This window comes from Canis lupus, chromosome 14 (genome assembly GCF_011100685.1).
Source record: "Canis lupus familiaris isolate Mischka breed German Shepherd chromosome 14, alternate assembly UU_Cfam_GSD_1.0, whole genome shotgun sequence".
Taxonomy (NCBI): domain Eukaryota; kingdom Metazoa; phylum Chordata; class Mammalia; order Carnivora; family Canidae; genus Canis; species Canis lupus.
In genome coordinates, this window is record NC_049235.1 from 35,736,354 (window position 1) to 35,750,202 (window position 13,849).

Below are 13,849 nucleotides of genomic sequence, written 5' to 3' on the forward strand. Positions count from 1 at the left end.
GATTCTGTGTACTTTAAGTCCCTTGGCTTCCTCTGGAAGTTGTCAGTCTAGCTGGTGTTCTGGGGGAGGGGCCTGCTGTGCTGATTTTCAGGTGTGAGCACCTGGGGGAGCTGCTCTGCCCCTGCCTGGTGCAGGGCTCAGGGGGGTTGTTTACCCCGTGAGGCCCCAGGAGCAACAGCCCTAGTGGCGGGGCAGCTCTGGAAACCTGGATTCAGCCCCCGCAGGAACTCCGGAGGTCTCGTCTGCAGGGCCTGGAGGCTCCAGGACGGGGCCGCTGATCTGCCCAGCTCCGGGCAGGAGTGTCCTTGCTGTCCTGGGCCCTCCCGGCCTCTGCCTGTCCCGGGGGAGGCTGGATCCTGGGCTGTGTCCCGGCGCCCTGTGCTCCGGGGCATGCGCTGTTGGATTCGCGCTCCCGGGCCGCGCAACGCCCTCCGCGGAGCCGCCGCCCGAGCCCCTCTGAGCTGCTCCGGGTCCCGCCGTGCGCGCTGCAGCCCTTAGGGAGCTCGGCGCACTCTCCCGGGGCGCAGGTGTCTGTTACTGTCCCGGGGAGCCCGAGGGCATCCCCGCCCTCCTGGGTCCTGCTCCAACTCCCCGCGAGCCCCTTTCCCCCGGGAAGGTCGGTGCAGCTCCTGCTCCTCCGGGACGGGGCTCTCCTGTCCTGGGGACACTCGCCCCGGCCTCAGCCCGGCTCCTCGCGGGGCCCCTCCCCCTCGGAGGCCTTTGTTTCTTTACTTCTTTTTCCCCGTCTTCCTACCTTGATAGAAGCGCGAACTCTTCTCACTGTTGCATTCCAGCTGGTCTCTCTTTAATTCTCAGGCCGAATTCATAGATTTTCAGGATGATTGGAAGGTTTTCTAGGTAATTTGGTGGAGACAGGTGATTTGGAGACCCTACTCTTCCGCCATCCTGCCCCTCCCCGCGAGATTTTTATTTAAATTCCAGTTAACATCCAGTATAATAGTTTCTGTTGTACAATTTAGTGATTCAACACTTCCATATAACACCTGGTACTCATCATAACAAGTACACTCCCTAATCCCTATCACCTATTTAACCCATTCCGCACCCACTTCCCCTTGGGTAACTGTGAATTTGTTCTATAGTTAAGAGTCTGTTTCTTGCTTTGCCTCTCTTTTTTTCCCCTTGACTCATTTGTTTTGTTTTTAAAAATTCCACATATGAGTGAAATAATGTGGTATTTGCTTTTCTCTGACTTATTTCACTTAGCATTATACACTAGCTTCATCCATGTTACTGCAAGTGGCAAGATTTCATTCCTTTTTATGGCCGAGTAATATTCCTATTCCACATTTTCTTGACCCATTCATCAGTTGATGGACACTTAGGCTGTTTCCATAATTTGGCTATTATAGATAATGTTTCTAAAAGAGCAGAGTGAAAAATAAATAAATAAATAAATAAATAAATAAATAAATAAATAAATAAATAAAGCAGGGTGTATGTATCCCTTTGAATTAGTATTTTTGTATCCTTTGGGTAAGTACTCAGTAGTATGATTGCTGGGTTGTAGGGTAGTTCTATTTTTAACTTTTCGGAAACCTCCATACCCTTTTCCACAATGGCTGCACCAATTTATATTCCCACCAATAGTGTAAGAGGGTTCACGTTTCTCCATGTCCCTGCCAACATCTGTTTTTTCTTAACTTGTTAATTTTAACTATTCTGACTAGTGTGAGGTGATATCTCCTTATAGTTTTGACTCTATTTCCCTGATGGTGAGTGATGTTGAGCATCTTTTCATGGGGTCTGTTGGCTTTTTGGATGTCCTTAGGAAAATGTCCATTCATGATTTCTGCCCATTTTTTTGGTTTTTGGATGCTGAGTTGTAACAATTCTTTATATAGTTTGGATATTAACCCTTTATTGGATATATCATTTGAGGATATCTCCCATTTCATAGGTTGCTTTTTTTTTTAAGTTTAGTTGATTATTCACTTGCTGTGCAGAAGCCTTTTATTTTGATGAAGTCCCAGTGGTTTATTTTTGCTTTTGTTTCCCTTGCCTCAGGAGACATAACTAAGAAGTTGCTACAGCCAGTGTCAAAGAAGCTACTGGCTGTGATTTATTGTAGGATTTTTATGGTTTCAGGTCTCATATTTAGATTTTTAATCCATTTTGAGCTTACTTTGTGTATGGTGTGAGAAAATGGTCCAGTTTCTTTCTTTTTTTTTTTTTTTGCATGTTGCTGTCAGTTTTCCCAACACCATGTATCAAGACTGTCTTTTCCCACTGGATATTAGTTTCTGTTTTGCCAAAGATTAATTGACCATATAATTGTGGATTCATCTCTGGATTTTCTATTCTGTTCCATTGATCTTTGAATCTATTTTTATGCCAGTACCACACTGTTTGGATCACTACAATCTTGTAAAATAAGTTGAAGTCCAGAATTGTGATGCCTCTAGCTTTGCTTTTCTTTTTCAAGACTGCTTTGGCTGTTCGGGGTCTTTGGTGGTTCCATACACATTTTTATTCTAACTCTTTGGAAGGTGCTGTTGGTATTTTTCACCTCACATCATTTATAATGGCTCTCATCAAAAGAAGAGAATTAATACATGCTGGTGAGGACATGGAGAAAAGGGAACCATTGTACAATGTTGGCAGGTGTGTAAACTGGTACAGCCACTATGGAGAACAGTATGGAGGTTCTGTAAAAACTTAAAGATAGTACTACCACATGATCCAGCAATCTCACTTCTGGTGATATAGCTAAAGGAAACAAAATCATTATCTCATAGAGATAACTGCACTCCTACATTCATAGCAACATTTATTCATAATAGCCGAGGTATGGAAATAACCTAAGTGTCCATCAATGGACAAATGGAATAAGAAAATGTGAGATATGTACACATGCATGCACACACTTGGACACAAAGAGAAATTTGAAATAAATTTTCAGCTTTAAAAAAGAAGGAAATCCTGTCATTTGGAACATCCCGGATGAATCTCAAGGACATTACTCTAAGCGAAATAAACCAGGCGGAGAAAGAGAAATACTACATATAAGTGATAAGTGTAACATTGCCAGAGGGTGGGGGAAATAGGCAGCAATTAGTAGAAGGGCATAAACTCTCAGTTATAAGATGCATAAGATCTAAGGACCTAATGTATAACGTGGTGACTACAGTTGAAAGCACTGTATTGTATAATTGAAATTTACTAAGAGAGTAGAACTTAAGTGTTCTCAACAGTGACAACAAAGGATAAATATATGGGTTGATGGATGTGTTAATTGACTCAGTGGGGGAATCCTTTTGCAATCCTTTTACAATGTCTAGGTGTATAAAATTTTACATTCTACATTTTAAATATCTTAGAACTTTGTCAGTTATACCTCAGTAAACCTTAAAAAGTAAATTATCGATAACCTAATACCCTTTTTAAAATCATTTGTATTTGTATTACTTAAAAATCCTTGGCTGTGTTTATCTCATGAAATTAAGGGAAATATAACAGGAAAATTATCCAGGATGATTTTTTCCCCCACACGATATTTCCTTGAGGCAACAATTCAAATTTATTTACCTATAAAGTTTTGGAAACTTTTTTTTTAAAGTAACACAGCATAGAGTTTATGGAGCTCCATTTAGGCTTCAGCGCCTGTGACAAGAACTTTCCTATAGATCAGTATCTTTTCCTGTTGACCCTGGGAGGTGACTGTGGTCTCTCCTTTTTAGTAGATGAGGGCAGTGCAGTACAATTGAGAAACATGCCTGTACTCACACTGTATATGAACAGATAGCAGAGTTGACATTCCATTCCATGCTCATAATAAAAAAAAAATGTGGAGATGGTTTGAGAAAAGAACAGAACAGGGCACCTGGGTGGCTCATTGGATTAAGCATCTGCCTGTGGCTCAGGTCGTGATCATAGGGTTCTGGAATGGAGCCTCTCCCCCACCACCCCCCTCGCACTGGGACTCCCTGCTCAGCAAGGAGTCTGCTTCTGCCTCCCTCTCTGCCATCTCCCCTGCTCATGCAGTCACTCTCAAATAAATAAAATCTTTCAAAAAGAAAACAAAAACAGAACAGCCACCAATTTCCAGACATTAGCATGGGCTCTCAGAAAAATCTCACATAAGACCACTACCAAGAAAAGCTGGATGGCAGGTGAAATTCTGTGCAAGATTTCTAACAAAACTAGGAGCTATAGAGTAGTGAATTGGTCTTAGGAAGTATTAATAACCGAACATCTTTCTATAAATTAGTTCCCGGAGTCTGTTTTAAACACTGGAATTTAGGTTCTTCATGGTTATCTAAGTTATTTAAAATCCTCAAAATTTTTCATTTCACTCTCTGTATAGAAAGAGACTTGCATTCTATGAGTATTTCACCAACTGCAGGGGCATTGAAAATGTTAAGTGTTTCGCTTAAGTATTCCCATAGAAAATTTGAAACCAGAAGGTTATAGCTGCGGGTGTCGCGAGTCACCTGGAGGTCTTGTTGAAAACAGATTGCCAAGCCCCATCCAGAGTTTCTGATTCCTTAGGTCTAGGTTGGGTCCAAGAATTTGCTTTTCTAACCAGCTCCTAATAATCCTTTGAGAATCATTGATGTCCTGCCAACTGCCCTCTGTGTAAAATGTAGCTGGCATTAGGAGGATTGTTATTTGAGCCATAATAAATAACATAGGGAAAAAAGTCTTCAGCTGTAAAATTGTAGAAAAGAAAAATAATTCTTTCAATGAGGAATCTATATTATCTTTCAATAAATAATGAAGGGATATCATTATATTAACTCAGACAAAGTATTTTTCCTTGAGGTTTAAACACACATGGCTCAGATACTTTGTTTTCTAACAATTTCTTAAGACCTGGTAGTGTACCAGTAGCAGAAAGAGAAATGCAGTAAATGCAGAAGTGATGGAAATAATTGAGATCTCAAAGGATACTTTTTTCCCTTTGTGATTGCTATAATTATTTATAAATGAAGCTTCTAAAATTGCCAGGAATGAGAGATGAATTGGGTGTGGAAATCGAACTTCTAAGATAGAAAGAAATACTCAGGTATGGGGAGAAAGGAAGGCTGATGGGAGAGTCCTAAGAACTGTGATGTAAGTGAAAATTTTGCATAGTAACTGAAGTTTGTTATTTTAGTACATGGAGTATTAGAGCAATTATTCAACTTGTAACTAGACCCTCACATATAATGAATACATGACTGGTCAGCTCATGTATTGGTAAACATGTTAAATACTAGGATTTATCTGTCTGGTTTCTCAAGTGCCACAATACATAAAATAAACATAGTGAAGACACCTGTTCAATAAGATGTTATATGGCTTCCTATATGCTGGATATTTTTGTGATGTAAGTTTTTTTAAATGTCAAAAGCAAAAATATACCTTTTGAAAAATGATTTCATTAGTTGCCCGATCTCAAAGTGTTAGAGACTTAGTCAAGAGAATTCCGAGCTTTGTTTTATATTAAGTCCATGCCATTCTAGAGAAGAGGAAACCAGGACGGTCATCATTCTCAGACCTTACCCCAGCTGGCGTCCCTTCTACCCCTGATACCCTCAAATCCACAGGAACTTAGAACAGAGAGGATGAAAGGAGTGCTTCCTCAACACCTCCTCTGTGCAAGCACTTCTCATAGGGTGTCTCACCGGAGAGCCATATGACACTCAGAAGCCCAGAAGGGACACTCAGTCACTCCTGAGGTCCTTCCTCCTTCCCTCATTCAGCTTGTGGACCCCGTCACAGCCAAGCTCAGGCACCACTGCCAAAGTGAATCCCTGTGTCACTACAGAGAGTGTGGAAACATATTCAGATGTAAATTAACCCTGAAATCATTCCATACTTAAATAGAACTTCAAGTTTAAGCCAGAAACTTAACATTTTCTCATCAGGAACATGTATAAACTGAATTTTTTCCTCCTTAAAAAAAAAAGTGAAGAATGCAAGTGGATTCATTTTAAATGAAAACAAAGTAAACATTCAATATGATACAAATCATTTTTAAGTAAATTACTAGGTTTTATTGAACCTGATGAATTACAGAATGGAAGGAGACAGAAGATGAAAAGTATTGGTGTTATTTTCTCATGGTGATTTGGTTTGGGTATTTCCTTTTTTTGTTGCTCTACAGTTACTTGTGTGATAGAAAGGAATACATTCCTCACTGTTAATAATAATCTTTAGAAATGCTGAAAAGAAGAGGAACCAGTTGGAAGGCAAGTACATGGCAGTGTTTCTGTAGGTTACTATGGGGTGGCCCCTGGGGGCAGGTTTATCCTTTGTTGAGCAAGGAGGGTAATGCCCCCTTCCCCTCTGGTGCTTCAGGTAGTTTCCGTCAGGCTTGGCTGTGCTCCTTGCTTTCACTGTGGAGCATCGCAGTATAATTCTCAGCTCACCCATCACCCTCCCCTTTCTGCCCCCCTTTGTGTCTCCACAGATCATTCTGTGTTTCTCTCCCGTTGGTCACACACTGAGAGGGAGAGCTCGGAAGTTCCCAGCCATAGTTAACTGCACAGCTATTGACTGGTTTCATGCGTGGCCACAAGAGGCCCTGGTCTCCGTCAGCAGGAGGTTCATTGAGGAAACCGAGGGAATTGAGGTATGTTGTGTCAGTCAGCCTCTGACACTCTCTCTCTCTCTCTCTCTCTCTCCCTCCCTCCCTCTCTCTCCTACACACACACACACACACACACACACACACACTCACTCACTCTGACCAAAAGTCCTCAATAATTTCCAAAATACACCTCCAATGGAAAAGTTCTCTCTCTTATTTAACATGATAAGATCATCTTTGTTCGTCCATGTTCTGTGGAAAATGGTGGTTGACCTCCTTGTACCAGGTTGAGAGGTCTGCGCACACATGTGCACACACAGCACACAGGCATGTTCTTATTTAGACGGATTCACCAGAAAGCCAGGATCATTACTTCCTTGAACCATAGTATAGGGTTTGCTGAACATGAGTCCCTTAAATCTGCCCACAACAGAGTAGTCACCCGCAGTCCTGCAATGCTAGATCTTAACAAAGTAAGGCAATTAACTGTGGTTTTTCTCATTACAGTATCGGTGGGTGAGAAATCAGCCCCATGAATCCAGCAGTCCCTAAGTCAAATAATGTATCTGCTTCTTGGTTTTATGGGTTTATGTTTTATAAATTACATTAATCATTTGGCTATAATGAAATGTGCAGATCCTATTACATTTTAAAATGGTTGTATGAAACTAAAAAAAAAAAAAAAAACAAAAAAAACCCACCCAACACTTCCAGTACACTTCCCAATTTAGAGAAAAAAAGAAATGTAAATAGGAAGGTTATCAGTCTCCCTAGAAATGAAGTTTTACTGGTATCTAGTGCCTTTCTGATTAGATAGTTTGAAAAAGTGGTAGTTGGACCATTGCCTAGGGAGATTTGTCTTCTGATTCTACTGAGTGATAAGGCTAGAATAGGTCGGACTCTAAAACTGATTCTCAGAGCTAAAAATAGAGTTGGGGCTGTGTAAGGAATGGTGTCTGCTTCCACTTGAAAGTCTCTTGTAAACAGAGACAACCCCCTCTGCTCTCCTTTCATTCCAAGAGCATCACTGTCACTTCTCCAAAACATCCTTTCACATTTTATGGAATGTTGAATCTCTTGGTGGCTGGATGGTTAGAAATCTGGGCATAGTTACATACTTAACTAATTATTTGTATGCAGCTAGCTGTATTGTAACGTGGTTTATTGTCTTTTCCAAAACACCCATTAATCTACTTAGATGCTGAACTGCCGCGCGACATCTAAATCATGTATATAAGGGCTCTATGACATTCAAATTCTTCTACTTCCTCTCTCCTTTTCTCATGCTCACACTCAAAACATTTCTGTAAGGAAATGAAAAAAAAAAGATTTCTTCCATTTCTGGATGTTTTTTCCACATCCAGAAAGTTTTTCTTTGGCCTGTCTCTATACTCAACATTGGATGCACTTACCTGGACATTTAAAACAATGGCAGCTGGCGTTCTGGGTAAAGAGTGAATAATATTAATGTGTAGTTGGATTTTCCTAAGTGATTTCCACTTTTTTCCACTGGTCAGGAGGCATTGCACAGCACCTCTTAGATTTGGAGAAATCCGTGTACATTTGTTCTCCTGCATAGGAAAGTAGAATAGTAGACCCTCCCAGGAGTGGTGGATTTCTGTCTGAACCATTGCTTTTACATTCACTGTGTTTCCCTGAAGAACCAAAGGAGCCCCATTTAATTGGAGATAACACTGGCATTAGATAAAATCTGCCAGAGATATTTTTTACTTTAAAATCTGAAAAACCGTTAAATAAGACAAAGAATAATGACAGTTATTAAACCACAAACTTCCCTAGCTCTTGCTAAGATCTACTGGAACATAGGGCCCTGTTTTGTCTACTGATCATTATAAGAAGGGTTCAAAATACCAATTTATTAGGAAGAGAATCAAGATGTATCTTTCAGTAACAAAATTCTGCTTAGTACAGTTCATTTTATCACACTGGTTTGCTAAAGAAAAGACCAGTGCACTTCATGTCTCAATATTCATTTCTCATACAGAAGTAACCCAAGGCTAATAGCATGGTTTCACTTGGTATTTGACACAAAGCTCTTTGAAGTTTCTCGCCTTTGCTTCTCTGATGCAAGCGGAAAGTTAGTCGGGCAAAGTTAGTCCCAGTTTCCAAAACAATTCCTACTGAAGGAGCTTTGATATGCCAGTGACCATTGACATCTGCTGGATGAGGCAGGACTTGCATCATTTTAAGTCCAGAGGCCTCCGGCAGGTGCTAAGCTCTATCTCGTGGTATCACGACGCCTCCTATAGGATGCTGATTGTCAAATAGGAATTTAAAAGGGTTTTAACCATTTCTGTTGAGCTGAAATGATGCCTGGGAACAAATCAGCCAGATGATTTCATTGCAGTGCCGTGCATGCTTATTTATCTTTCCCACCTTCCCAATTTGTTGCTTAGGAGCAGCAATTATCGTTCAGAGGGCAACATGTCTATCTTCTTCTAAAAATGCGTGGTGCCTTTTCTGCAGAGGTCAAAAATAGCTTTTAAATTTTTTGTATGGGCACTAATTTGATCATTTTCTTAGTTTTAATTTTCATCATTAAGACTGAAAGGTATCTGCATAATTTAGGCACTTCCTGGTAGCTGACCTTATTTGCTGAGTGTAAGATAGATATCCAAGGTGACCCCCTTTAACCACTGAGAAAGGATTCATTAAAGGCAAGAGGTTTTTTTGAGCATTGGCATAGACTTTTCGGTCAGGTCACACTTTGCTCCCAGGGGTGTAGGCTGCCTACATCTAAGGAAAGGTTTGTGCTACTTTTCTGCTACCTGGTGTTGAACTAAATGACAGCTGGCAGATGACCAAAATAGTTTGACCACTAAGTATCACCAGGTATTTATATGAAGGCTTTGTGTCAAAATATACTCCTTACTCCTCAGGTTAGGAAGTGCAGATGGGGGCACGTGGTGTGAGCAGGGAGAGGAGGAAAGGTGCCTTGGGTATCCCTGGGAGCCAGGTAGCACATGCTGTGAGGAGGTGATGGGGAGGAGCTCTTCCTGAAAAGTACGTGGGTTCCAGATAGGAACATTCAGGGAAAAAAGCAGGAGAAATGGGTGTTAAAAGATAAGTAGTGCTGTTGGTTTTTGACTCAAAGTGAATAATGGACATACTTGACAGCTGGGTCTGATGAAAGCAGAAATTACTGAATGGAAATGAAAAGATGAGCCTTCTAAGGAGTGAGATTTACATTGGGTGGAGTCTCATTCTCATAAAAATCTGAGCACCATGGAGGAACCCATCATTTCTGGCCATATTGGCCAACCGACAAGTTAAAACCTTCTATCCTTTGCATGCAATACAACTGAGTAATTCCATAAGTTCAGTATCATCAGCTTTTCCAATGAAATTAATTCATTTCCAAATACCTCCACTTCTTCAACTCAGAACTTTTCGCAAGGCCTGGTAACAGATGAATGGCATGTTTTACTACCATTTGCCAATCTGATGAGGAAAAATGTCCCTCAAAGAGGAAAGTTACTTTACTGTATATATGTGAGGACTGATCTCTTCAATGATTCCCTGGGTTCCTTTTTAAAATGATATGGACAGCATGAAGAGCAGTAAACAGCACTTTGTTAGTGATAGGTATGTTAACACTGTTTTTCTTACTGACTTTTACTGACTTTTAGCACAGTTTTTTCTTTGAAATGTAAATGAGGATGGTTCAGTATGAGTTTATAAAGTGGAGAGCCTTGTGCAAAAAAATTTAGGGAACTTGGGGGGAAATAGCCTCCTCCCGAAGAGTACTGAGGTCATTTTAAAAGATCCAGACGGACACAGATGCAATCAAATTTAACCTGAATCTCCCTAAATCTCAAACTGGCTTAAGTCTCTATTCAGACAGACGAAGAAAGGCCCATGTGATTGTTAACATCCTTCCCTGTTCTTCAGCCCACCTCTCTTTTGTGCATATGCACTAATACACCATTTATCATACATTTCTTTCTCTGTGCATATTGATCAAATTAAGAGCAGAATTGCAAAAAGCAGTAGAAGTTAGGTAAACTTTAGGAATCCCCTCTACCTTGAGAGTAGAGTCCTCTTAATTAGAGCTGCCTGTGAACCAGTACTTGCTGGTAAGCCCAAAGTCCAAGTCAGTCAAATGGAGGCATCACTCCCTCTTAGTCGTAGTTTTGTGGCTTTCCTGGCCTTGCCAGAACCAGCTACATCTGTAGCCTTGTCCCACTGGCTCTGGGAGGCATAGCTGGGTTGCATTGCCACCTCCTCGCCCCCGCCGTCCTCAATTGCTTCTCTGTCGGAATGTTGTGCCAGAGAACCAGTAAGACTACCTTTTCAGTTTCTGAAACTCTTCTTGAAGATGACTGGCCTTTGCTGGACTTGATCTTGCCCTTGGCCTTGGAAATTTGCCTCTGAAATTAGAGACAAAAATTTAAAAACACAAGCAAGCTAACAAAATAGATTCACCAGACAGTAAAAAAAAACAAAACGAGGACACAAACAAGACACAAGTATGTGATTTAGAAAACTCTTGGGCTCCACATTTAACCCTCGTGGCTGCTCTCTCTGGTAGAGGTCATCTTCCTGGGACCCACACTGGTGCACTGTTAGCGTCGCCGAGAGCAGGGGTGCCCACCACCTCCACTCACTAGCCTTCTAAGGAGGGATCCCTTGGCTTCCCCACCACGCAGGTGAAGGGATGGAGGCCATAGCACAAGATCACTCAGCAGGTAAGGGCCCCATCAGCACTGGGATGCCAGAAACCACGGTCTTAAATCCTGCTCTGGACTGTCGTAGAAATGTTTGACTATTCTGAAAAAGGAATGCAAGTCAAGGATGAAAAGAAACAGACTGAAAGGAGAGCCAAAAATCTAACCTTGGATTTTTGTGGACAGAAGGCAGTTCAGGAAGTGCCATCATTTGCCCAACTGTACAGAACAGGGAATCTACCCTGCGTCCTGGGATGCAAATCCAGCATCCCTGGCTGCCTCCAGAATCTTTTCTCAGAGGGAATCAGCACTTTGAGGAACTTAGAAGTGCTCCAGTGCAGCACTGCTCATTTTATGTATCATTACATTTTCTTTATTTAATAAAACAATTTTACAACCGCAGTATCTAATTAGTGTCTATTATTGAGTGCCCCCAAAGGAGCTAAAAAGTACAAATAATAGATTTTTAAACCCCATGGTTTGGAATTACTATAAAATAACAGATATTAAATATGTACAGTTTTTCGTATATCACTTATGCTTCAATTAAACCTGTAAAAAATAAACATAGAAGTAATTTCTGAGAGAAACTTTCAAGGCAGACTGCAGGTATATGACATTACATGTTACAAAATGATCCCAAGCTAAGCTTAAAAAAATAATTTTCCCTTCATCTCCATTTTCTTTTGTCCCTCGTCCCTTTCCTTGAATACGGTGCTCTTGAAAGTCTGAATTTAAAAGTACAGACCAGGATAGTCTTGAGACCAGCCAGTCATGGGCAGGTGTAAAATCCTATATAGCATTTAGGATATTTGATTCAGCGTTGGCCTCTGATGTTGGTTGCTGGTTGCTGATAGTTGACCTTTTCAACAGCAGGGACACACTGGGCATTTGCTGTTTCGTGTCAGGAGGCTGGGGTACTTGGTGTGGTAGGGACTGCCACCACTTGAGAACCGTCGCCCCAGATAGCAGCTTTGTCTTTGCACTTATAGTGAGCCCACCAAGAGAGCAAAAATGAAGCGTTTTTCTAAATGCAAGGGGAAAACAAAGTTTCATGTGTATATCTGACTATGCAGTGAATACAACACTGTTGTCCAGGGCTTCTCTCTTGGGTTTATAACCATGTGATGCTGGCGCTTTGCTTGTTTATATTGTCGCTCTCACCATGATTGGCCACCGAATGACTCCAGAATCGGATCCACTGGTTTTTCATGAGGGGCCCAAATGTAGCAGGAACAACATTCTTCACTGGAGTCTCTAAAAACGAAAAATTCAGCATTGCCTTCCCTTCTCTGCAGCAGCTCCAGCCTCCATATCCTCTCTGCACTTACCCCCCTCTCCCCCCCAAAAAAGAAAACTGGAGATAAATGAATGGCGGAATAAATAATTTATGCTAATGAAATTACTGCAATTAGTAGTTCTACAATGACCCTTTTAAAAGCCACAGCTGTTAATGTCAGGAAGTGCTGTCACTACTGACCTTATCATAAGAGAAAGTGACAAATTGAGAATGCAGGGAAGACCAGTCATCAAAGAGGTCTGTTCTGGAACGATTAGAGTTTTCTGAAAAACAGTGTGAATTACAACCAGCTGCTCCCTGGCTCTGCAAGTCTCCCATGCTGTGCCATTTTGTTAAGCCCGATAACAATAGTTATTTTGCCCCATTGAGACAAGTTGTCTCGGGCCACTTCCAGCTCTACCGGAAACCACTTCTTCCATCGCAGATTTACAAATGAAACTGTTGTTGGAGAGAGCTTTTCAGGGCAGCCTAGGAGCCTCCTCATAAGGATCATGGTTGGGCAGAGGCCAGGTCCTCCCCTACCAACCCGACCCCACATGAGGAGGTCCTACTTGGCCAGAGAAGTATTTATCTTGTAGAAAGACATGTGCTCACTTTTCATTCATTAAAACAAGACAGGACAGGAATGAATTTCTATCCATGTTCATATTGCAGCTCTTTTAAAAATCTTTTTATTAAGTCTTTTAAAAATCCCTCAGGGGATCTCACTTGTATGGAGTTATGGAACTTCCTTATAAGTTGGGATTCTGAATCCACTACTGGGTAACAGACACATATCTCAGATCTAGAGAATAAGGAATATTCAGGATTTGCCTCATTCTGTATTTACTTTTGCTTTAAAAGAAAACATTAGTTACTAGTGAGGTGGATTTTTGATATGCAGGGTCATCCTATATATACAAATTTGAAACCTACTCACGGATTTTTCATGAGGTTGGAAAGCGAAGTGTTTAGACGTCGCTTGGAAGCAGTTGTTTTTCACCAACAAGAATTGGCCTGTCTCTTCTCACACCCTGGTTGTAATATTAATGGTGCAGGTTTGAAACGTTCAACTGCATCACTAGCCACTTGTGTGCAATTTTCCCAAAGATGTCTGAACGTTATTGACAACACTTTGGTAAATTATGTGTGACTTTCCTAAGAGTTGGTGTAGCTCATTTAATTCATATTAATTGATTTTTAGGCTTCCCTTGATTAATTGAACCTGGTTCATCTTGTACAGAATGCAATAAATAATCATTAAAATGAGGGAGATGTGACTCCACAAATTAAAAAGTTAACTACTTCAGAAGTCATAGAGGACAAAATAGAAAGAATGGTATA

General features: G+C 41.1%; 1 protein-coding gene across 1 annotated transcript in view; it reads left to right on the top strand.

Moving 5' to 3' along the window:
* The window catches only part of DNAH11 (dynein axonemal heavy chain 11), a 318,773-nt gene that overhangs the window by 191,880 nt on the left and 113,044 nt on the right, over positions 1 to 13,849 (top strand). Inside the window, 1 exon segment of the mRNA XM_038557079.1 lies at positions 6,419 to 6,580. Coding sequence (XP_038413007.1) covers positions 6,419 to 6,580 — 162 coding nt within the window.